Source organism: Narcine bancroftii, chromosome 8, assembly GCF_036971445.1.
Source record: "Narcine bancroftii isolate sNarBan1 chromosome 8, sNarBan1.hap1, whole genome shotgun sequence".
Classification (NCBI taxonomy): domain Eukaryota; kingdom Metazoa; phylum Chordata; class Chondrichthyes; order Torpediniformes; family Narcinidae; genus Narcine; species Narcine bancroftii.
The window spans coordinates 176,044,174-176,066,830 of record NC_091476.1 but is presented as its reverse complement, the minus strand read 5'-3'; the positions used below and the strand labels follow the sequence as shown (position 1 = coordinate 176,066,830).

At 46.0% G+C, this 22,657-nt stretch overlaps 1 protein-coding gene across 4 annotated transcripts in view; it reads left to right on the top strand.

The window, feature by feature from the left end:
• col16a1 (collagen, type XVI, alpha 1) overlaps nucleotides 1–22,657 on the top strand; it is a 225,773-nt gene that overhangs the window by 61,504 nt on the left and 141,612 nt on the right. For 3 of the 4 annotated variants that reach the window (XM_069895931.1, XM_069895933.1, XM_069895930.1), the window contains 4 exons: nucleotides 345–389; nucleotides 15,503–15,589; nucleotides 16,459–16,497; nucleotides 16,981–17,025. In XM_069895931.1, coding sequence (XP_069752032.1) covers nucleotides 345–389; nucleotides 15,503–15,589; nucleotides 16,459–16,497; nucleotides 16,981–17,025 — 216 coding nt within the window. The remainder of the gene's footprint in view (nucleotides 1–344; nucleotides 390–15,502; nucleotides 15,590–16,458; nucleotides 16,498–16,980; nucleotides 17,026–22,657) is intronic. The other variant, XM_069895932.1, reaches the window with a different exon arrangement.

The window sequence follows — 22,657 nt, the reverse complement described above, 5'->3', positions numbered from 1 at the left end:
ATCTAATTTCCATTAACCCTTTCCCATTTTCCACCCCTCTGTCTCCCTCCAAGCTCCCCACCACTTTCCCTTCCCTCTCCATTCAGACTACCCACTCCCCCATTGCTTCTCAGCTCTTTTCTCTTCTCCCCTCCCACCTGCATCCAGCTCTGACCTCTTAACCATTAGCCTGGATTTTGGGAAATATTGACCACCATTGCTCACCACCATTCATTTGCTGTACCTGTAATCCTGGGTTGGTGTGTGTGAGGGGATGGGGACTGGGCTACACCCCATCACAAAGGGGTTGTAACTTTGTTCTTCATTGTCTTCCTCACACTTCCTTCTGTGTTTTGTGCCCTCAGGGAAAACCAGGAGAATTGTGCGTTACTGGACCAAAGGGTGCCAAGGTTTGTTATCTTTGTCATAGACTGAACTGCATCCAGAGGCATGGGAGTGGAACAGTGGCAACCTGAGGTGGTGGGGCCGCCTCTCAGACTGAGAACCTGGCCTTACTTCCTCAATGGCCTGGGGAATCTCCAGGCCATTGAAGATCAATTTGAAACATGTGAATGTTTGAACTTGACATCTGATGGAGCCATGTTTAGATCCTCACTGAGTTGCTAACACTGTTAAATGGCAGTAATAATTGTGTAATCGTGGGATAGGAATGAAATATAAAGTGTTCACAGTCACTACTCTGGAGACAAAGTCTTGGAGAACAGGTTCAGCTTTATTTCGAGTCTGCAGAGTCGGGTGTCCCTGGTCTGGAGACATACCGGATGTTCAGAATCATCACTCCTTTGTACAGTCCCGCGCTCAACATCACCCCACCTTCATTTACCTTCTTCCAATCAGAATCCCAATACATTACAACATTCTCCTTTTCCCTTCCATCAATACAGGTATCACTCAGTTCCTCCCTCTTCATACATCGCATGTTATGTTAATTAGTCCATTCCCTCCTTAGGGGTGTCTAAGTTAATATTCATGTCTCGATTAAGCAAGCGCAGTACTATCTATAGACTACCTTAGGTCACTGTACCAGCCTGAACCAGATCCTTACATCTTTGGGGCTCCTGATAAGAAGAGGCCTACTTGCTAGTATTGTCTGTTTTCAAGCTCTCATCTACATTCTTTGCATTCCACCCCTTTTCACAGAATGGTGTGAGTTTAATCATCTTCAACCATATTTCACAATTCCTCCCTTTTCTCTTTACCATGTATTTTTGATTAAACTGCATTATTGTTCACTTTTTTCTTCAAATTGTTGTAACATGAGTTGAATTTGTCAATGTTCATCTGCCATGGGGTTTTTTAATACCATCTGCTTCGCTCCAGTAGCTGAGTAGATTAATCGTAGGATGGCCAATCCAATAAATAAACCGACTATAATCATTAAACCATATATTGCAAGGTGCATTAGCCATGGCTCCTAATCGCCGAAATTCCAATCTCCCCATGTCCAATCACTCCATAAACTTCCTTTTTGATATTTGTCTCCAGCCTCCCGGATTTTCTTTCTATACTTTTTAATATGGACCGCCAAATCCAAGATATTAGCTGATCCATCCGGGATGTATGTGCAACATTCAGAGCCAATTAAAGCTGGTTAAGAACACGGACATGGGGAATTAAGTAGGCCAGGTAACAACATCCACTCCAACCTTTGTATACGGGTCAATTTAAACCCTTTTGTCCAATTCCAACATTCCTTTTCCCCGGGTAAATTTTACGTCCACACACCCAATATGTGCCATTTACAGGCTGAGTAGTTTCTGACTTTGTTGGGTTTGGTCGTATCGACCACCCTTTATATTAAGTTTAATTGTTGTAGTTTTCTGTTCCTTTTTATTACTCTTTCTTTCCTTCTGTGGCTGGTGGTGGGTCCATTGGTCCCTTTATTCTTGAAGCGTGTGTCCACCCCTTTTCCTTCATTCAGACACCATTTTCCATCTTCCGTCTTCTTTGCTCCCATCTTTTCCATTTGTTCTTCTTCAACCCTTCTCTGAGAGGTATCAGAGTCGTCATGTGCACTGTTCCTGATCGAGCCGCTTGTTGGGCCAGTTCATCAGCCATCCGATTTCCTCACGCTTCTGCTGAGTTCCCCTTCTGGTGTCCTGGTACATGTACTATGGCAATTCTTTCTGGTTTGATTAATGCTTCCAAAGTCTTTTCAATTAGTTGCTCATGAGCTAGTTCTTTTCCTCTTGCTGTTATCATTCCCCGTTCTTTCCAAATTTTCCCAAATGTGTGCACCACTCCAAATGCATATTTTGAATGTGTATATATGGTACCTTCCTGCCCTTCCAACAGTTCCAGGGCTCTCATTAGGGCATACAACTCGCAGGACTGAGCGGACCAGCTGCCGGGCAGACGCCCAGTTTCCACCTCGGTCCCGGTAACTCCATCAATGATAAACATATCCACTGTATCTATTTCCATCTATACACCTCGACGATCCATCTATGAACCACCGTTGTCCTTCCGAGGGGGGCTCCTCTTCTAAGTCATCTCGACTTTTCGTTTGCAGCTCGACCACCTTGCTACAGTCGTACCCTGAGTCCTCTGGTTCTTTATCTTCACCTGACGAGTCCAGGAACTGTGAAGGGTTCAGACTTTTATTTGTACAAATAGTCGTCATCTTTTTCCATTAAGATTGCCTCATATTTTAAAATTCTCGAGTCTGTCAACCATCTGTGAGACTTCTGAGTTAAAATGGTTCTGACAGTGTGGGGAGTGAATACAACCAGACTCCCTCCAAAGATAAATTTCTGGCTTTCTTCCACTAATTCTGCCGTGGCTGCTCTTGCTTGAATGCATTCTGGCCACCCTCATGATACTGGGTCCAACATTTTTGAGAGGAATGCCACAGGTTGCCTTTGGTCTCCTCTTTTCTGAGCTAGCACTCCCAAAGCTAACCCTTTTTCCACATTTACAAACAAGTGGAAAGGTTGATTAATATCAGGCAAAGCCAGGACCAAAGCATTAATCAAGTCTTTCTTCAAGCAATTAAATTCCTGCTGTTCCTCTAGGTTCCACTCCACCTTTTATTTTTCGCTTCCTAGTTTTTCATATAAGAATGGTATCTATCTATCCAGGCAATACCTGATTAATTTGAGGAACTCCTCATCTTCTGATTTTTAGGTATAGGCAGACCGGTAATACCAGCAATTCGTTCAGGTCCGATTCTTTTTTTCCCTTGACTAATCAAGTGTCCCAATTACCTTACTTCCTGTTCCACCAATGTCAGTTTGTTCTTAGAAACTCTTAACCCTTTCTCTCCCAAGAAGTTTAACAACTCAATGGTGGATTTAAGAACTTCATTTTCCTTTGTTCCTGAAACCAACAGGTCGTCTACATACTGTATTAACTGTGTTCCTGTAGTGCTTGGGTGCTCTTCTAATACTTGTCCAAATAGATTGGGAGATTCTGTAAACCCTTGGGGGAGGACTGTCCATCGATACTGCTGTTTTCTTCCCAAGTCACGGTCCTCCCACTCGAATGCAAACAAGTCCCGACTATTCTCATCCAAGGGGCAACTCAAAAAAGCATCTTTCAAATCTAAAACACTAAACCACTCGTGTTCCGGGCGAATTCGATTCAACATGTTATAGGGGTTTGGGACGACTGGATGTCGTGTCTGAACAATCTTATTTAATTCTCGTAGATCCTGGACCAAGTGGAAAGTCCCATTCGTTTTCCGTACAGGGAGGACAGGGGTGTTATGCAACTTTCTAGCATTCCATCTCGCAGCAAATTTTCAATAACTGGCTGAAGAACTCTTCGTCCTTCTACCGAAATAGGATACTGTTTCACCCGAACGGCCTGGAACCCCTCCTTTAGGGTTATTTTGAGTGGGGTTATTTCCCTCTCCAGCCCAGACACAGTCCCCAATGTCCTGGATATCCTCTTCCCTCAACGGGTACAATTTCACCATTGTACCACTGGAGCGGTACCGACTCATAGTCTAATTTGCAGATCTCGTCCCATCAGATTCACCCCAGCTCGAGGAACCAGATTCAGGTCTTCAATTGCCTCCCTGTCTTGATACTTCACACAGACCCCCTTGAACAGAGGGGTCTTCATGACTCTCCCCCCTACTTCCGATACCTTTAATTGTGGACTAGTGAATCTAACTCCCTCTGGTATAACGTTCAAGGATGATCTAGTGGCCTCTGTGTCCACCAGAAAAATGGCATCCTCTTTGTTGCGTCCACCTGGAAGAAACCCCTGATCCCTTTAATCCTCCCCAAAAGTCATCAGAGGGATCGCTTCCCTTTCCCTCTTTAATTCGGGACATTCCTGTTTGAAATGTCCCACTTTCCCCTGCCTGCTGGGGTTCCCCAAAACTCAAGTACATCAACATAATAACAACCGGAACATTTCCATCGCTCAATTTCTCTATCAGAGGCGTCTCTCTGGTGGAGTCTAATCTCCTGGATGGAAGGTATAAGGCTCGTTGAGGAGGATTCATGTTGAACTAAATCTGGGGTCCCAACCCTGATGACCCTTTAGATACTTTTATCTACTGCTTCATTAAGTTAAGAAATCTCATCTTTATCATGGGTATGTGCTCAGCTTTAAACTGCAAACAAATTGGTATCTTGTGTGGCCCCTTTAAGAGTATTCCCGGCTGTCTTCGTTCTCTGCTCTGTAGTATTCTGCACAAACTGGCTGCGTTATCTCTTCTTCTGGACTTCCTGCCAATTTGCTTGGCTGGTGTCTTATGTTTTTATGCTGAGTTCTCTCTGTCCTTACTGAGAACAGCTTAATTTTTAAATTGTGTAAACGTGGTTTAACAAAAGCTTCTAGAATTTTCCACAGACTTTAAATCTTACCTTCTTTGTGACAGTGGCCGGATGATTTAAAATGGCTCTGGGTTCGAACACTAACAGTATCCGAAAATACTTTGGGTATTGTTGGCTAGGGGTTTAGATACAGGCAGATGATATGCTAGTGGTGGTCCTTAGGGGGTCTCCGAGGAGTACTCTGGATCACTCATCTCTCCCTCCTCCATGAGCCTTAGGACTTCCATTTGACTACGTAGTCTTTGTTTATCCTCCTGTGCAGGAGGCTTCTCCTGCCTACCCTTTGCTTTTTTCCTTTCCTGATTTTTCCTGACCTGCACGTTCTTTCTGGAGGACATCCATAGGTTTACTGTCCCCCTCTGCCAGCTCCGGGGCACAGGCCTCTACCCCTCCATCAGCCCCCCCTCACCTGTTGGTGTTCCTCGGGAGGGATGGATCACCAGCGTCCTGGTGATCCTCCCCTCCCCTCGGACTGTCATACGGTGGGGGCAGGTGCTTCAAAGGATCCCACGGAGGTACATCTTCCTCCTCATTTTTTCACAGCAACCTTAACAATTTGGTCACTTGGATCCAACACGCTGCATAATCTGACTCCTCTGGGTCTGGAGGGCTTCCTTCATTTACGAATAAATTTAATTTCTGACATATCCAATCTTCATCTGACCACCAAACTGAAGACCCCAGAATCAGAGTCTGAAGCCATTTGTAAGAACAAAACTTTATCATAGTTTCCTTAGTCTTTCCCTGGATCCTTCCCCGACTCCAGTTTCCTAACATCCGCCCCAACGGACTATCAGGTGGAATGTCAATCCCAGGACCCCCTCTCTGGAGTCCCTTCTTCTCTCGGATACTCTCTTATTACCCACATCCCTGTCAGATTACTCACTCCTGACAGAATTCCGGTCACCCGAGTAGGACTTAATAGTCAATTTTTCTTATCCGGGTCTCGTGCACGAGAGCTGCCCCGACCGAACCATTCCTCCTATCAGAGTCCCTTCTTCTGTTCCATTCCCTCTACCTGAACTTCCCTAGGTCCTGTTCTCCAGGGTCTCCTGTCTGGATATCACTCGCTCAAACCGCTGACGGCAAGCAAGGAAATCGGAGACCACTGAAATCAGTGGGGTGCGCCTTCTTGTTCTTCAATAGCCAGCAACAAGCGGTGGGAGATGAGGATCCCGGACGAGTCCCCAAGCTTGTGAAATATAAACAAAGTCTTAGAGAACAGGTTCAGCTTTATTTCGAGTCTGCAGAGTCGGGTGTCCCTGGTCTGTAGACACACCGAAGGTTCAGAATCATCACTCTTTTGTACAGTCCTGCGCTCAACATCACCCCACCTTCATTTACCTTCTTCCATTCAGAATCCCAATACATTACAACATTCTCCTTTCCCCTTCCATCAATACAGGTATCATTCAGTTCCTCCCTCTTCATACATCGTATATTATGTAAATTAGTTCATTCCCTCCTTAGGGGCGTCTAAGTTAATATTCATGTCTCGATTAAGCAAGCACAGTACTAGCTATAGACTACCTTAGGTCACTGCACCAGCCTGAACCAGATCCTTGCATTCTTGGGACTCCTGATAAGAAGAGGCCTACTTGCTAGTATTGTCTGTTTTCAAGCTCTCATCTACATTCTTTGCATTCCATCCCTTTCAGAATGGTGTGAGTTTAATCATCTTCAACCATATTTCACATAGGGCAGATGGAAAGGATGATGCAATGTGTAGTTAGATGGTGAGGAAGGAGAGGCAATGGAGGGAGCAAAATGCAATCGGTTGGAGGGTTTGAAACATGTTTACTTCAATGCTAGATGTATTAGGAATAAGGGAGATTAATTTAGAGCATGGAGCAGAACATGGAATTACAATGTTATGACCATTGCTGAGACATGGCTGTCACAAGGACAGGACTGATGTAGGTACCTGGGTTTAGATGTTTCAAAAGGGATAGGAAAGGAGGTAAAAGAGAGGGGGGGTGTAATCAGGGATAATATCGCTGCTGCAGCAAGGGAGGATATTGTGGAGGGATTGTCTACTGAGGCAGTGTTGGTGAAAGTCAGAAGCAGGAAGGGAGGAATCACTCTATTGGGAGTCGTCTTTAGACCTCCAAATAACTCTCAGGATATTGAAGAGCAGATAAGTAGGCAGATTTGTGGAATGGTGCATAAATAACAGGCTTTTTGTGATGGGAGAAGTCAGCTTCCCAAATATGGCTGGGACCTCCTTACTGCCAGAGGGATAGATGAGGCAGAATTTTTCAAGGATGCCTTGACACGCCGACTGGAGGAGAGGCCATACTGGATCTAGTACTGGGTGATGAATGTGGTCAGGTGACAGACCTCTCGGTGGGTGTCAGTGATCACTGCTTCCTAAAGCTTTAGTATAGCTGTGGACAAGGAGAGGACAGACAAAATGGTAAAGTGTTCAATTGGGGAAGGGCAAATATGATGAGATGAAGCAGGAAGTTGGAAGAGTAAATTGGGAACAGATTTTCTCGAGGAAAAGCACAGTTGTCTAAACATCTGGAGGATGTTTCGGGACCACATGCATATGTTTGCTCCATTGAGTCAAGGAAAAGATGGTAGGGTAAGGGATCCATGGTTGACCAAAGAGATAGGACAACTACTTAAGAGCAAGACGGAAACGTACATTAGATTTAGGAAGAAAAAAATCAGGAAAAGCTTTTGAGAATTATGTGGTAGCCAGGAAGGAAATAAAGAAAGAAGTTAGCAGAGCTATAAAGTGGCATGAAAAGGCCTTGGCAAGTAGGATTAAGGAAAACCCAAAGGTGTTCTATGCGTACATAAAGAACAGAAAGATGACTAGAGTGAAGGGAAGGCAGCTTAAGGATAAAGGAGGCAATGTGTGTCTAGAAGCAGAGGAGCTGGGGAAAACCTAGATAAATACTTTTCATGTTCACCAGAGAGAAGGATGTTGGACAATGTGAGTTTAGGATATGCTGGAGAAAATTGAAGTTAAGACAGGATGTGCAGAAAACATTTGGATTGATGTCCCCAGGATCAGATGACATTTACCCCAGGTTACTACAGGAAGTGAGGGAAGAGATTGCTGGGGCTTTAGCAATGATCTTTGCATCTTCCCTAGCCACAGGAAAGGTATCAAAGGATTGGAGAATGGCTAATGTTTGTTTAAAAAAATGAATAGTGAGAATCCTGGCAATTATAGAATAGTGAGTCTTACATCAGTGGTGGGCAAGCTATTGAAGAAGATTCTTATGGACAGGATTTCCAAGCATTTGGAGAAGTAGTCTTCTCAGGGATAGTCAGCCTAGCTTTCTGAGGGGTGGTCATGCCTCATAAGCCTAATTGAGACTTGAGGAATTAACAAAAGAAATTGATGAAGGTAGGGTGGTACATGTGGTGTAGATGGATTTCAGTAATCCACCAAGATAGATTCATTCAGAAATTCATGATTCATGAGATCCATGGAATCTTGGCTGTGTGGTTTCGGACTTGGCTTACCTGTAGAAAGCAGAATGGAGAAGCTAAGCAGGTCAAACACTGTCCTTTATGTAGTGAAGGTAAAGATACGGAACTGGCATCCTGGAATGTCTAGACACTAATCTTTGTGAGTTCAGTCGCAGGATGCTGAAATCTCTGGCAGGAGCGAAAGTAAGACACATATTTACGCCCCCCCCCCACCAACATCAGAGATATATCCAACCTTCCCTGCACCTTGTCAGTAATTTGTTTTTTTTCCCTTCCAATCTTTGGTCAATGATATTCATCCTAAATTAAAAGAGCAAATTTCGTAGGAATAAGAAGGGATTTGGGGAGTATTGAGTGGGACAGGATATTTTCAGGTAAGGATGTTAATGAAAAATGGAGGATATTCAAAAAAGAAATTTTGAGGGTACAGAGTAGTTATGTCCCAGTCTGGATCAAAGGAAAGGCTGGAAGTCATAGGGAGGCTTGGTTTTCAAGGAATATTGGAAATTTGGTTAGGAGAAAAAGGGAGGTGTACAGGAAGTATAAAGAGCAGGGAGCTGAGAAGTTGAAGGAGAACTACGAGGAGTGTAGAAGGAATCTTAAGAAAGAAATTAGAAAGGCCAAAAAAAGGCATGAAGAGGCTTTGGCTGACAGAGTAAAAATAAATCCAAAGGGTTTCTATAAGTACATTAAAAGTAAAAGATTAGTGAGAGATAAAATTGGACCCCTTGTAGATAGCGAGGGTAGGCTGAGTGAGAAGTCTGAGGAAATGGGGGAAATTTTAAATGATTTCTTTGCATCGGTATTCACTAGGGAAAAAAATGTTGAACCAGTTGAAGTAAAGAAAAATAGTGGGGAGGTCATGAAGCATATAAGGATAACCGAGGAGGTAGTGATGGCTGTGTTAAAAAAGATAAAGGTGGATAAATCTCCCGGACAGGACAAAATATTCCCTTGGACACTCAGGGAGGCAAGCGGACAGTTAGTGGGGCCATTAACAGAGATATTTAGGATGTAATTGGCCAAGGGGGTGGTACCAAAGGATTGGAGGGTGACGCATGTGGTTCCTCTGTTTAAGAAAGGGTCCAAATGCAAACCTGGGAATTATAGGCCTGTAAGTCTGACGTCTGTGGTGGGCAAGTTGATGGAAAGTGTTCTGAGGGATGCTATTTACAAATTTTTGGAGGTACAAGGATTGATAGGGAATAATCAGCATGGTTTTGTCAGGGGTAGATCATGCTTGACAAACCTGATTGAGTTCTTCGAGGGTGTTTGATTGAGTTTTCTTCAAAAAAGGTTGATGAAGGGAAAGCTGTGGATGTCTATTTGGACTTTAGTAAAGCTTTTGACAAAGTTCCCCACAGGAGGTTAGGAAAAAAGGTGGAGGCATTAGGTATAAATAAGGAGGTAGTGAAATGGATTCAGCAGTGGTTGGATGGAAGGTGTCAGAGAGTAGTGGTAGAAAATTGTTTGTCCAATTGGAGGCCGGTGACCAGTGGAGTTCCTCAGGGTTCGGTCCTGGGTCCACTATTATTTGTTATATATATTAATGATCTGGATGTAGGGGTAGAGAATTGGATAAGCAAATTTGCGGATTGGTGGTTTTGTGGACAGTGAGGTAGATTACCGTAGATTAAAAGGTGATTTAGGAAGGCTGGAGGTGTGGGCTGAGAAATAGCTGATGGAATTTAATACAGAGAAATGTGAGGTGCTGCATTTTGGAAAGGCAAATTTAAATAGGTCATATACATTGAATGGTAGACAATTGAGGAGTGCAGAGCAACAAAGGGATTTAGGAGTTATGGTAAATAGTACCCTCAAGGCTGATATTCAGGTAGATGGTGTGGTGAAGAAGGGATTTGGAATGTTGGCCTTCATAAATCGGAGTATTGTATTCAAGAGTAGGGAGGTTATGATGAAATTGTACAAGACATTGGTGAGGCCAAATTTGGAGTACTGTATACAGTTTTGGTCACCAAATTATAGGAAAGATATAAACAAAATAGAGAGAGTGCAGAGAAGGTTCATGAGAATGTTGACAGGATTTCAGGGTCTGAGTTACAGGGAAAGGTTGTGCAGACTAGAGCTTTTTTCTCTGGAGCGTAGAAGATTGAGAGGGGACTTGATAGAGGTGTTTAAGATTTTAAAAGGGACAGACAGAGTAAATGTGGATAGGCTTTTTCAATTAAGAAAAGGGGAGATTCAAACTAGAGGACATGGTTTAAGATTGAAGGGGGAAAATTATAAGGGGAACATGAGGGGAAATTTCTTTACGCGGAGGGTGGTGGGGATGTGGAATGAGCTTCCGGCAGACGTGGTCGAGGCGGGATCATTGGTACATTTAAGGAAAGATTGGATCGTTACATGGATAGGAGGGGACTAGAGGGGTATGGACCGGGTGCTGGTCAGTGGGACTAGGAGGGTGGGGATTTGCTACGGCATGGACTAGTAGGGCCGAACTGGCCTGTTCTGTGCTGTAAGTGGTTATATGGTTATCTGGTCTACTTTGACTGATGCCGTGTGACTTGCTGAGTGTTTGCTGACTGTACTTATTTCAGATTTCCAGTAGGTTACTGATATACATTCTGTGTTTTACAGAAGTTCCACATGACTTTCTTGTTCTTGTGCTCTGTATCTCTCTGTACAAAGGCAGGATTTCAAGTGCTGTTTTCACCCCTTTCTTGGCCCTACCAACAAGGTTCTCTCAGTCCCTCTACCCTTTTTAGAATTGATGAGATCCTTCTACCAACCAAAATTATCTCAGTGATGGATTCCATCTGTCATCTCCCTCTTCACTCCACCAGCTTGTCTACATCTCCAAGAAGTCTGTTTATAGCCTCTTCACTGTTCACTGTGCGTCATTGAAAAATAATGGCATTAATAGAAAATAGGAAAATCGGTTGTTTCTTAGCAACCCTTGGCAATCTGCTCTGTACACCCCTCCCTTCCATCTGTAAAGCAAACCATTCTATATTAATTTTTGCATTCTTGCCCCAGAATGTTGACCATGGACGTTGTTCGACCTGCTGAGTTCCTGTGGCAGATAGTTTTGCTCCAGCTTTTTCAGCCTCTCCTGTGGCTTTCAAAGTTTACCCTTGGTTTCCTGTGGTTAGAACCACTTCCTGTCTCTGCCATTACTGCCTCATTCAATCTATTGGATTTAGGCTTGATGATGAGATGAGAATGTGCCATTTTATCAAATCCCCTTTGGATGGAAGACTGACTATGTTTCCTTCAAGTAAACTCCTCAAAATACTTTTTAAAATTTGAGTTAAAAAGTATTTGGCTTTGCAAGATTCCTGCAGACTTTCCTTGATCAATCCACACTTATCCAGTTGACTGTCGCTTCAGTCTATCACCCAGGACACCACTCTTTCTAATCCCAGCATTGGTCCACACGGATTCTTCACTCTGTCCTTCCTGATACTTATCTCTATGAGCACATTGCATCCTGGAATGTCTAGACACTGATCTTTGTGAGTTCAGTCACAGGATGCTGAAATCCCCAGCAGGAGTGAAATTTAATGCCCACTTCTGCCCTGGAGGTTGTGGGGACAGGGGAGGGGTGAGCCATTTCCTGGCACTGAAATCGTGCTGTTTGGATGATGAGCTCTTGGAAACAGACCCTGTAGCGATGAAGGGCTAGGGATGTATTTTCCAATTCAGATAGTGGAAGGCCTCTGATCATGTTCAACTGCGCTCTTGGCCCTGCCTGTTCAGGATTCTGCAGGGGGCCTTGATGCAGTCCACAGTCACCATCTGCCAGTGGTGAAGGAGCTGAGTATTTGGCATATTGATCACCTGGGTGAACCCCTCGTCGTGTGAACCCTTGAGAGTATTGACCGTCGGTGGTGTTGTAGTTAAATGTCTGGACCAGGTCCAAGCTGCTGTGTTAAAGTTGTGAGCTCGAGTTCAAATCCTGTTGGAGGGGGTTTATTTCAATGGTCAGTTTCTCTTTGTCCTTAGTGAGGCTGTCAAAAGGTTACAGGGAGAAAGCAGGAGAGTGGGATTGAGAGGGAAAATATACCAGCCATGATTCAAATGGAAGAGCACTCAAAGGGCCAAATGGCCTAATTCAGCCCCCACATCTCAGAGTGTTGTTGGAGCTGAAGGTAGTCAATGGGGATGACACCCATGCCATGGGAACACTGCCCTCTCACTGTTGACACCGTGTCTGGCTCACCCACGTGTGTGAACAGGGCTTGAGTTTGTATGGGCAGTGAGGGTTTAATGTGCTGGGAAACCCAACTCGATGCATCATTGAGATGGTAGTGTCGGGTTACTTCAGCATTTAAATTGGGACTGGATTTCTGTTGAATCCATTTCCACAACATTATGATTTGCACCAGTGTGGAATGCATCATCTCCATCCCCAGAGCCCTTCTGCTGGGTTGTTCCATCAACAGCCCTGTACATGGATTAAGTGGCCTTGAAAGGGCCTGAGGGCAGGCTTTTTTGAAACATTTTGAAACCATGGAGATCTCTGCCCCAAGATGGCAGCAGCCATGCTTGACAGCACTGTCCATGAGGATCGTGAGCTCCGGAGGGGGGGGGAAATCAGCAGACCGGCTTACAGTGTGCCCCTCCCTCCCAAGGAGGAGGATCCAGGGAGAGGACCCTATGGGGGAAGAGGTGATAACAGCAGTGAGGGGCTCAGCAGCCCCTCACTTACACCAGGTGGTGGACTGCTGGAGGCCAGCTGGAGGGAATCGGGAATTTTGACCAAGATCTGTGAGGACCCTGATGGGAGGTAGAGCTCCTGAAGGGCATCAGGCATGACAGCATCCTGATTTAATCGGGGCTGGAACAGGGAGCTCGGGGTCTCCACTGGAACAGACAGGAACCCGGGAGGTGGCAGGGGCTGCAGGAACACAGGAGGCGAATCCATGGATACTCGGTGTCTCAAGTATCTGTTGCCTCTCTTCCTCTCGTTGTGGATGCAGGGATAGTGACACCTCTGTGTGTCATTACAGCAGGGAAAGTTGAGGAATTTTGGATGCTATTACATTTTGTGTACATGATAATAAAGGAATCAGGACCAATCAGAAGCCTGCCTTTGGTCAGGGTGATTTATGCTGAATTTGGTTAAGCTTCAACTGCAGTTTATCCTTGACAGACACGTGAACACATGAACAGAAGCTAGTTCAGGCCACATGCCCCTCAAACCCATTCCGCTGTCCAAACAAATCATGGCTAATCTGCTTTTAACCCAGACTCCACAATCCCACCTACACCAGATAACCTTTAACCTCTTGCTTTTCACGTTTCTCTCTTGCCATTAAATATATTCATTGACAATATTTGCACTGTCCTTTGAGGAGGAGATTTCCATCCATCCTCAATGATCTGAGTGAGAACTTTACTTCGTCTCTTTCAAATGAGTGACCAGTGATTTTAAAACAGAGACTCTGAGACCTGGATTCTCCCATTGGAGGAAACCTCCTCCCTGCCAAGATTTCATAGGATTCCACACCTCACAGCCCCTCCAACCTCCAGCAGATAAAGGCCAGCCTCTCCAAACCTTCCTCACGAGGCATCTCTCCCATTGCCAGGATCAACTTTGGACACTAAACTGCTCCCAACGTATTAACATTCTTCCTCAAATAAGGAGTCCAATACAGTGTTCCAGATGTGCTCTCACCAGCATCTCCTACTTTGGTGTCAACTATCACCATACCAGGAGTCCCTGGGTTAGGAATGAGATCCATTCCTACATCTGTCTGTGAGTCAAATTTGTAGCTAAGTCAGAACAGGTATATATGGTTCTTATATAGCATCAGTCAAATGTTTGTCTTGGTACTGTAAAAAAAAATTAAGAAACAGTTCTTAAAATAGTTTAGATAGAAAAAAAAATTATGATTAGAAGTTAACACTTACTCTCGTTCCATCGAAGCCTTGCGTTACAGAAGGGGCATTCGTGAGGTAATGTTATACACATGCATGAATTGGAAGCACAATTTGTTCATAAGTATGACTTGTCTGACAGTCAGTCATTCGTAACCTGGGACTCCTTGTACACAATTTGTGGGTGGCCTTGGCTTGGCTTGGAACGAGGCCATGGACAGACAAGTCAGTATGGGAGTGGGGTGTGAAATTGAAATGGTCTGTCCATGGCCTGATGCACTGCCAAACCAGGCCACCCACAAACTGGAGAGCCATTCCGTCTGGGCACTCTCCAACCCATGGCATTAACATTGACCTCTCCAGACGTGAATGATTCTGGGATCAAAAGGGTTATCACGTGAGGGGTGTTTGTCAGCTTGGCCTCTACTCATTGGGATTTAGGAGAAAGAGGAGAGATCTCTTGTAACATTTCAGAGTAGATGTGGAAAGGTGGTTTCCTATGGTGGGAGAGTCTAGGTCCTAATTCTAGGACAAGAGGGCACAATTTCAGGATTGAAGGGCCTCCACTTAGTACTGAGATAAGGAGGAATTTCTTCAGCCAGAGGGTGGTAAATCTGTGGAATTTGTTGCCAGAAGTGGTTGTGGAGGCTTAGTCGTTGGGTGTATTTAAGGCAGAGATTGACAGGTTCTTGATTAGCCAGGGCCTGAAAGGTTATGGGAGAAGGGCGGGCAGTGGGGAAATGGTTAAATGGTGGGGCAGTCCCGATGAGCTGAATAGCCTATTTCCACTCCTATGCCTTTTGGTCTTGTGGTCTGGTTATTGTGGGCACTGTGCTAGGTGGGAATGCTCCTTGCACATGGACTGAGCCCACCTTTTCCTGCCCATCCCTGGTCCCTGTCTGATCCTGGGGAGAGTTCAGGGTAGACCCTCTTCCCTCAGTAATTCAGCAGAAGCAAGATTGCTGTCACTGTAGGCCAAAACGAGGGGAGGGGGTGGGGTCCCTGATGCCAGCTGTGGGGTGGGGAACCCATTCTGTTAGCAGCTGGTCCAGGTCACCACATCTGTTCAATAGGCACCCCCGTCTGGGTTTCATCCCACCAGCAGTTGTCAACTAACTGTTTTCTCATGCTGTTCCCCATCAGAGAGAGCGCTGTGACCTTGCACCCTCTGATCCCACGGGGAGGGTCAGTGCTGTGACCATATGCCCTCTGAACCTGTAGCAAGGGTCAGTATTCTGATCCCATACCCTCTGAACCCATAGCGAGGGTCAGATCACTGACCCATGTCCTCTGAACTCACAGCAAGGGTCAGTGCTGTGACCTTGTGCTCCCTGAACCCACAGCGAGAGTCTGAGATGTGACTCCATGCTCCCTAAACTGACAGGTCTTGTTTACTCATCTTCTGTTCTGTTGACTAGGGTGATCCGGGTTCTGTGGGACCAGAGGGCCTAGCTGGTGAGCCAGGGTCTCCAGGACCTCCGGGAATAGGAATTCCAGGAAAACCGGTGAGTATCCCATGCGATACTGGAATTCAAGGAGGGGTGTTCGGTGCAGGGAGGCAGAGAACAGGCCTCACAGTCACTATGGATGCCTCTCCCCTGCCCCAGGGTGGGGGTACAAGACCTCACTGCTCCTGGGGTACCTCTCCCAATCTATGTGGGGGAACAGGAATTCACTGCCACTGGGGTAACTCTCCACAGCACCTTTCTTGGGGTACAGGACCACGTGCCCCTAGGTCCCTCTTCCTAGCCCTTGTGTGGGGTCCATATTCCCCATCACAGGGGAGGTTCTGTGTTGGGGATATCCTTCAGTGCCCAGTCCTAGCAGCACATGGGCTTCACTAAGCGGTGCTGAACTGTATGTCCAGGAGGGTCAGTGTGGGACTTGCCAAGTGGTCCCTGCTTCAGCTCGACCGCAGTGTCTCCCCCAGCCACATCCTGCCTCTTTCTACCAGAGTCTGTACAGTGAAGGTGGGTGCCAGCCCTGCCACATTCCAGATCCAGATGGGGACCCCTTCCCCCACTCGCCACTTCCCCCATATCTCCCTCACTCCTCCTGGCAGCGGTTAACACACCTGCTCTCCCTCTTTTCCCATCCCCAAGGTCTTATAATTGGGTGGACTGTCACTTGCCTCCTGTGCTCAGAGCTGTCTGTGATGGAGAATAATCACCAGATGACCTGCCGCACGACGATGTTGGGGCAAGTTCATTGCACGGATTCAGAAGGGGGCTGGGTAATACACAGGGATCGAGAGACATGATCAGCTGTGAATGGTGGAGCAGGTTAGATGGGCAGAATGGCCCTTCCCTGCCCCTGCTTCTCTTGATCTTCTTGCTTTGTGCAGCTGACCGTTGTTTAATTCTCTGTCCCTAAGGGAAAGCCTGGCGGGGTGGTTGGATCAAAGGGAGACCCGGTGAGTTCAGATTAAATCCTGCTGTCAGGCCTGGAGCTCAATTTGCACAGCTTGACCTCACCCTCACCCTCCCCCCTCCCCCCTCTCACTCCCCCCCATCCTCATCCCCACCCTGACCCCTCCCCATCTCCATCCTCACCCCCCATCCCCACCATGACCCCTCCCCATCTCTACCCTCACCCTCCATCCTCACCCTTACCCCCCTCTCCCCACCCTTGCCCCTCCCCATCCTCACCCTTGCCCCTCCCCATCCCCACTCTCAACCTTCCCCATCCCCACCTTCACCTCCTCATCCTCATCCCCATCTCCACCCTGACCCCTCCCCATTTCCACCCTGACGCCTCCTCATCCCCACCCTCAACCCCTTCTCACTACCCTGACCACCCCATCCCCAACCTCCCCATCCCTACCCTCACCCCCTCCCCATCTCCACCCTGGCCCCTCTCCAGCCCTCTCATCTCTTTCTGTCTCTGTGTTGTGCAGGGAGCTGACGGGAGTCCCGGGCCTGAAGGTCTAACTGGGAAACCGGTGAGGAACATGTTTGCTGCCTAACTCTGAAGGAACAGGTTTTCCTGTCTCTCCTCTGCCTCTGTCCATCATATTCCACCTCTGCCTGCTGGCCAATCCGTTGTTGAGCCACTCACATCCTATCCTATGCACTGCTTCTGTACTCACTTTTCTCAGCCCTGGTGAAGGGTTCTGGCTCGAAACGCTGACTTTTTTTTTACCTTCCACTGACGTTGTTCAACCCACTGAGTACCTGCATCAGGTAAGAACACAAGATTATTTAAGGTCTATCGAGCCCATTGAGTCTTCCCCGCCATTTAATCATGAGCTGACCCATTTCCCCACTCAGCCCCACTGCCCGACCTTCTCTCTTGGCTAATCAAGAAAACCTATTAATCTCTTCCTTAAACCCAATGACCTGGATTCCACAACTGTCTGGGGCAACAAATTCCACAGATTTACCACCCTCTGGCTGAAAAAATCCCTCTGTATCTCTATTCTAAATGGATGCCCTTCAATCCTGAAGTTGTGTCCTCTTCCCCTCTCCTCTCCCACATGGGGAAACAATGTTTCTACGTCTACTCTGTCTTTACCTTTCAATACTAGAAATGCTTCATTGAGATCTCCCCCATCATTCTCCTCAATTACAATGGGTACAGGCCAAGACCCTTCAAATGTTTGGGGCCTGGGTCCTCTTCCCTGTTGCTGGGGACAGGCAGCACTAACATTCCCCAACAACCAGTGTGTATCTGCTGCAGTGGAAACTCAGAGAGACCACAAGGATAACGGGTGTGGGCATTACCGATCGGTGACTGAAGTTCCACAGCTAACACCCAGTGCAGAGCGTTGGGAAAAGGTATGAGGTTCCACTGCGAGCTCTCAGAACAGCTGGAGATGAGAGAGCTAGGTCAATTCGCTACCTAATCTGGATCCAATCTGCTGAAAAAGAAGCGTGTTCAAAATGCTCAATGGGATGGGGAGCATCTGAGGAGAGAGAATCAGACTTTCAGGTCAATGACCCTTCATCTGAACTGTCATCGTGCTTCATTCTGTCAGAGAACTTGAAAAGCTTGGAGTGTTTCTTGATCTCTCCATAATGTTTACATTGTGTAAAAATGTTTAGGAAGCTGGGCCTTTACTCTGTGGTTTTTTATGTGCCTGGGAACTGGATTTATGCTCTGTTGAACTGGTGTTCCAGGTCTCGGTGTGTGAGACGACAGTGTGGATGGACTGTCACCAGCAATGCTCTCTCTGCCCTTTGACCATTTAGTGGGATAATGTGGAGCGAGTTTTTCTCTGGATCTAACCTGCACCATCCATGCCTGAGGGGTATGACTGGGACACTGGAGCTTCACTCTGTCCACATCATCCCAACAATATCACAGTAAAACACTTGGGGTAAGATTTATTCGGTGTGCCTGTCTCCAGAATGGGTGCGGTGGTAGCTGAGTGGACTACGCCACCTCTGCTCTAGATCTGACGACAAGGTACAGCAGATCATTTCCTGGTGACAAGTGTTACTAACCAGTGACTGTTGCCATGTTGCTGATGGGATCTTGCTGTGTACAAACATGCTGTTGGCCACTCTTCAGAAGAGTTTCTTAACTGAAAGACAGCTTTATGGTTAATGGGAAGGTATAAAAATGTAATTTTAAAGCAACTTAAATATAAAGTTTAGGGCTTGCTGTGGCTATTTAAACATAACTGGGTCCCCCTCCCTGCCGCCATTGCCTCAGGTGGATCTGTCATACAGTGGGGCTAGTGGAGGAGAGATCCAGCCTGGTGCCTGTTTTTAAAAATGTAAACATATATCACAGTAACAGGCCCTTTCAGCCCACGAGCCCGGGCCGCCAAATTCCACAGTTAGCGTACAATCCCCGTATCTTAGGAAGTTGGAGCACCCGGAGGAAACTCACGCAGTCTCGGGGACAGAATGTAGCATGTACCAAAGTAAAGATCTGGAACCGCTGCAATTCACCTACCATCACAATTGCTCCACAGCAGATGCAGTATCACTGGCTCTCCACTCCGCTGTGGATCACCTAGATAACAGCAACTCATCCATCTGTCTACTCTTCTTCAGCTCAGCCTTCAATGCCATTATTCCCTCAGTGCTGGTCAGCAAGCTCCAAACCCAAGGCCTCTTCAACCCCCTCCCCCAAGTCCATCTGGATTCTTGGCTTTCCCATTGGAAGATCACAGTCAGTATTAATTGGAAACACAGGTGCACCCCAAGGATGTGTGCACTGCTCTACTCATTATACACCCATGTCTGTGTGGCCAGGCACAACTCCAGAGCTATCTACAAGTTTGCTGGTGACACCACAGTTGTTGGCAGAATCACAGACAGCAATGAGGAAGTGTTTAGGAGGGAGAAAGATCAGCTCATTGAGTGGTGTCACAACAATAACCTTGCACTCAATGTTAGCAAAACCAGGAAGATTGTGACTTCAGGAGGAAGTCAGGGGAACATGACCCAGTCATTGAAATCCTCCCACCAGTGGAAACATCTCAACATCTACCCTGCCGCTGCCCCTTAAGGATCTCTCATGCTCCAAAAAGCTCACCCCTCATCCTTCTATACTCCAAATGACCTGATGCATTCAGGCATTGTAACAGGAAACTCTTGCATCCCAGGAGCTGACCAAATGAATCACTTTTGGGATTGCCTCCAAAGCCAACTTTTTAGTTGAGACCAAAACTCTGCACGGAATTCCTGATGTGGCCTCACCAGCACCCTGACAAGTTGCAGCAAAGCTTCCTTCTTTCCAAACTCCTTGCCTCTTTCAATACACACACAGACTCCGGCAGAGTTATTTGTATCTTCGATAGCCATAGGTGATTTGTGCGCCAGTCCACATTCTCCAAAGTTTAGGTCTACACCCTGTTCTGATGGACTTTGAACTCACAGCCCCAGAAAGAGGAGATCAAACCACCAATGAGAGCTGGGGTTAGGGTTAGGGTTAGGCACAGTGTGGGGCTTTGCAGAGCCAATCGGAGCAAACAAGCTGGTGCACTAACCATCCAAATCTCTCATATAACCATATATCCACTTACAGCACAGAACAGGCCAGTTCGGCCCTACTAGTCCATGCCGTAGCAAATCCCCACCCTCCTAGTCCCACTGACCAGCACCCGGTCCATACCCCTCTAGTCCCCTCCTATCCATGCAACGATCCAGTCTTTCCTTAAATGTAACCAATGATCCTGCCTCGACCACGTCTGCCGGAAGCTCATTCCACATCCCCACCACCCTCTGCGTAAAGAAATTTCCCCTCATGTTCCCCTTATAATTTTCCCCCTTCAATCTTAAACCATGTCCTCTAGTTTGAATCTCCCCCTTTCTTAATTGAAAAAGCCTATCCACATTTACTCTGTCTGTCCCTTTTAAAATCTTAAACACCTCTATCAAGTCCCCTCTCAATCTTCTACGCTCCAGAGAAAAAAGCCCCAGTCTGCACAACCTTTCCCCGTAACTCAGACCCTGAAATCCTGTCAACATTCTCGTGAACCTTCTCTGCACTCTCTCTATTTTGTTTATATCTTTCCTATAATTTGGTGATCAAAACTGTACAGAGTACTCCAAATTTGGCCTCACCAATGCCTTGTACAATTTCATCATAACCTCCCTACTCTTGAATTCAATACTCCGATTTATGAAGGCCAACATTCCAAATGCCTTCTTCACCACACCATCTACCTGAGTATCAGCCTTGAGGGTACTATTTACCATCACTCCTAAATCCCTTTGTTGCTCTGCACTCCTCAATTGTCTACCATTCAATGTATATGACCCTATTTAAATTTGCCTTTCCAAAATGTAACACCTCACACTTATCTGTATAAAATTCCATCAGCCATTTCTCAGCCCACACCTCCAGCCTTCCTAAATCACCTTTTAATCTACGGTAATCTTCCTCACTGTCCACAACACCACCAATCTTTGTGTCATCCGCAAACTTGCTTATCCAATTCTCCACCCCTACATCCAGATCGTTAATATATATAACAAATAATAGTGGACCCAGGACTGAACCCTGAGGAACTCCACTAGTCACTGGCCTCTAATTGGACAAACAATTTTCTACCACTACTCTCTGACACCTTCCATCCAACCACTGCTGAATCCATTTCACTACTTCCTTATTTATACCTAATGCCTCCACCTTTTTTCCTAACCTCCTGTGGGGAACTTTGTCAAAAGCTTTACTAAAGTCCAAATAGACAACATCCACAGCTTTCCCTTCATCAACCTTTTTTGTAACCCCCTCGAAGAACTCAATCAGGTTTATCAAGCATGATCTACCCCTGACAAAACCACGCTGGTTACTCCCTATCAATCCCTGTACCTCCAAAAATTTGTAAATAGCATCCCTCAGAACACTTTCCATCAACTTGCCCACCACAGACGTTAGACTTACAGGCCTATAATTCCCAGGTTTGCATTTGGACCCTTTCTTAAACAGAGGAACCACATGCGCCACCCTCCAATCCTTTGGTACCACCCCCTTGGCCAATTACATCCTAAATATCTCTGTTAATGGCCCCACTAACTGTCCGCTAGCCTCCCTGAGTGTCCAAGGGAATATTTTGTCCTGTCCGGGAGATTTATCCACCTTTATCTTTTTTAACACAGCCATCACTACCTCCTCGGTTATCCTTATATGCTTCATGACCCCCCCACTATTTTTCTTTACTTCAACTGCTTCAACATTTTTTTCCCTAGTGAATACCGAGGCAAAGAAATCATTTAAAATTTCCCCCATTTCCTCAAACTTCTCACTCAGCCTACCCTCGCTATCTACAAGGGGTCCAATTTTATCTCTCACTAATCTTTTACTTTTAATGTACTTATAGAAACCCTTTGGATTTATTTCTACTCTGTCAGCCAAAGCCTCTTCATGCCTTTTTTTGGCCTTTCTAATTTCTTTCTTAAGATTCCTTCTACACTCCTCGTAGTTCTCCTTCAACTTCTCAGCTCCCTGCTCTTTATACTTCCTGTACACCTCCCTTTTTCTCCTAACCAAATTTCCAATATTCCTCGAAAACCAAGCCTCCCTATGACTTCCAGCCTTTCCTTTGATCCAGACTGGGACACAACTACTCCGTACCCTCAAAATTTCTTTTTTGAATATCCTCCATTTTTCATTAACATCCTTACCTGAAAATATCCTGTCCCACTCAATACTTCCCAAATCCCTTCTTATTCCTTCAAAATTTGCTCTTTTCCAATCCAGAACCTCAACTTTAGGCCTCTCCTTGCTCTTCCTTAAAACTACCCTAAAACTAACAGAATTTTGATCACTAGACCCAATTGGTTCTCCAACATTAATGTCCGCTACCTGACCTAGCTCGTTCCCTAACAGGAGATCCAGTATTACACCATCCCGAGTCGGTTCTTCTACTAACTGATTTAGAAAACAATCATGAACACATTTAACGAACTCCATCCCATCCAGCCCTCTAACCGTATGGGTATCCCAATCAATGTGTGGGAAGTTAAAATCTCCCATGATCACTACCCTATGATTTTCACACATATACGTTATCTCCCGACAAATTTGTTCCTCTAATTCCCTTGGCCCATTTGGTGGTCTGTAATACACCCCTATTAGCACCCTCTTGCCTCCTCCACCACTCAATTCCACCCAAA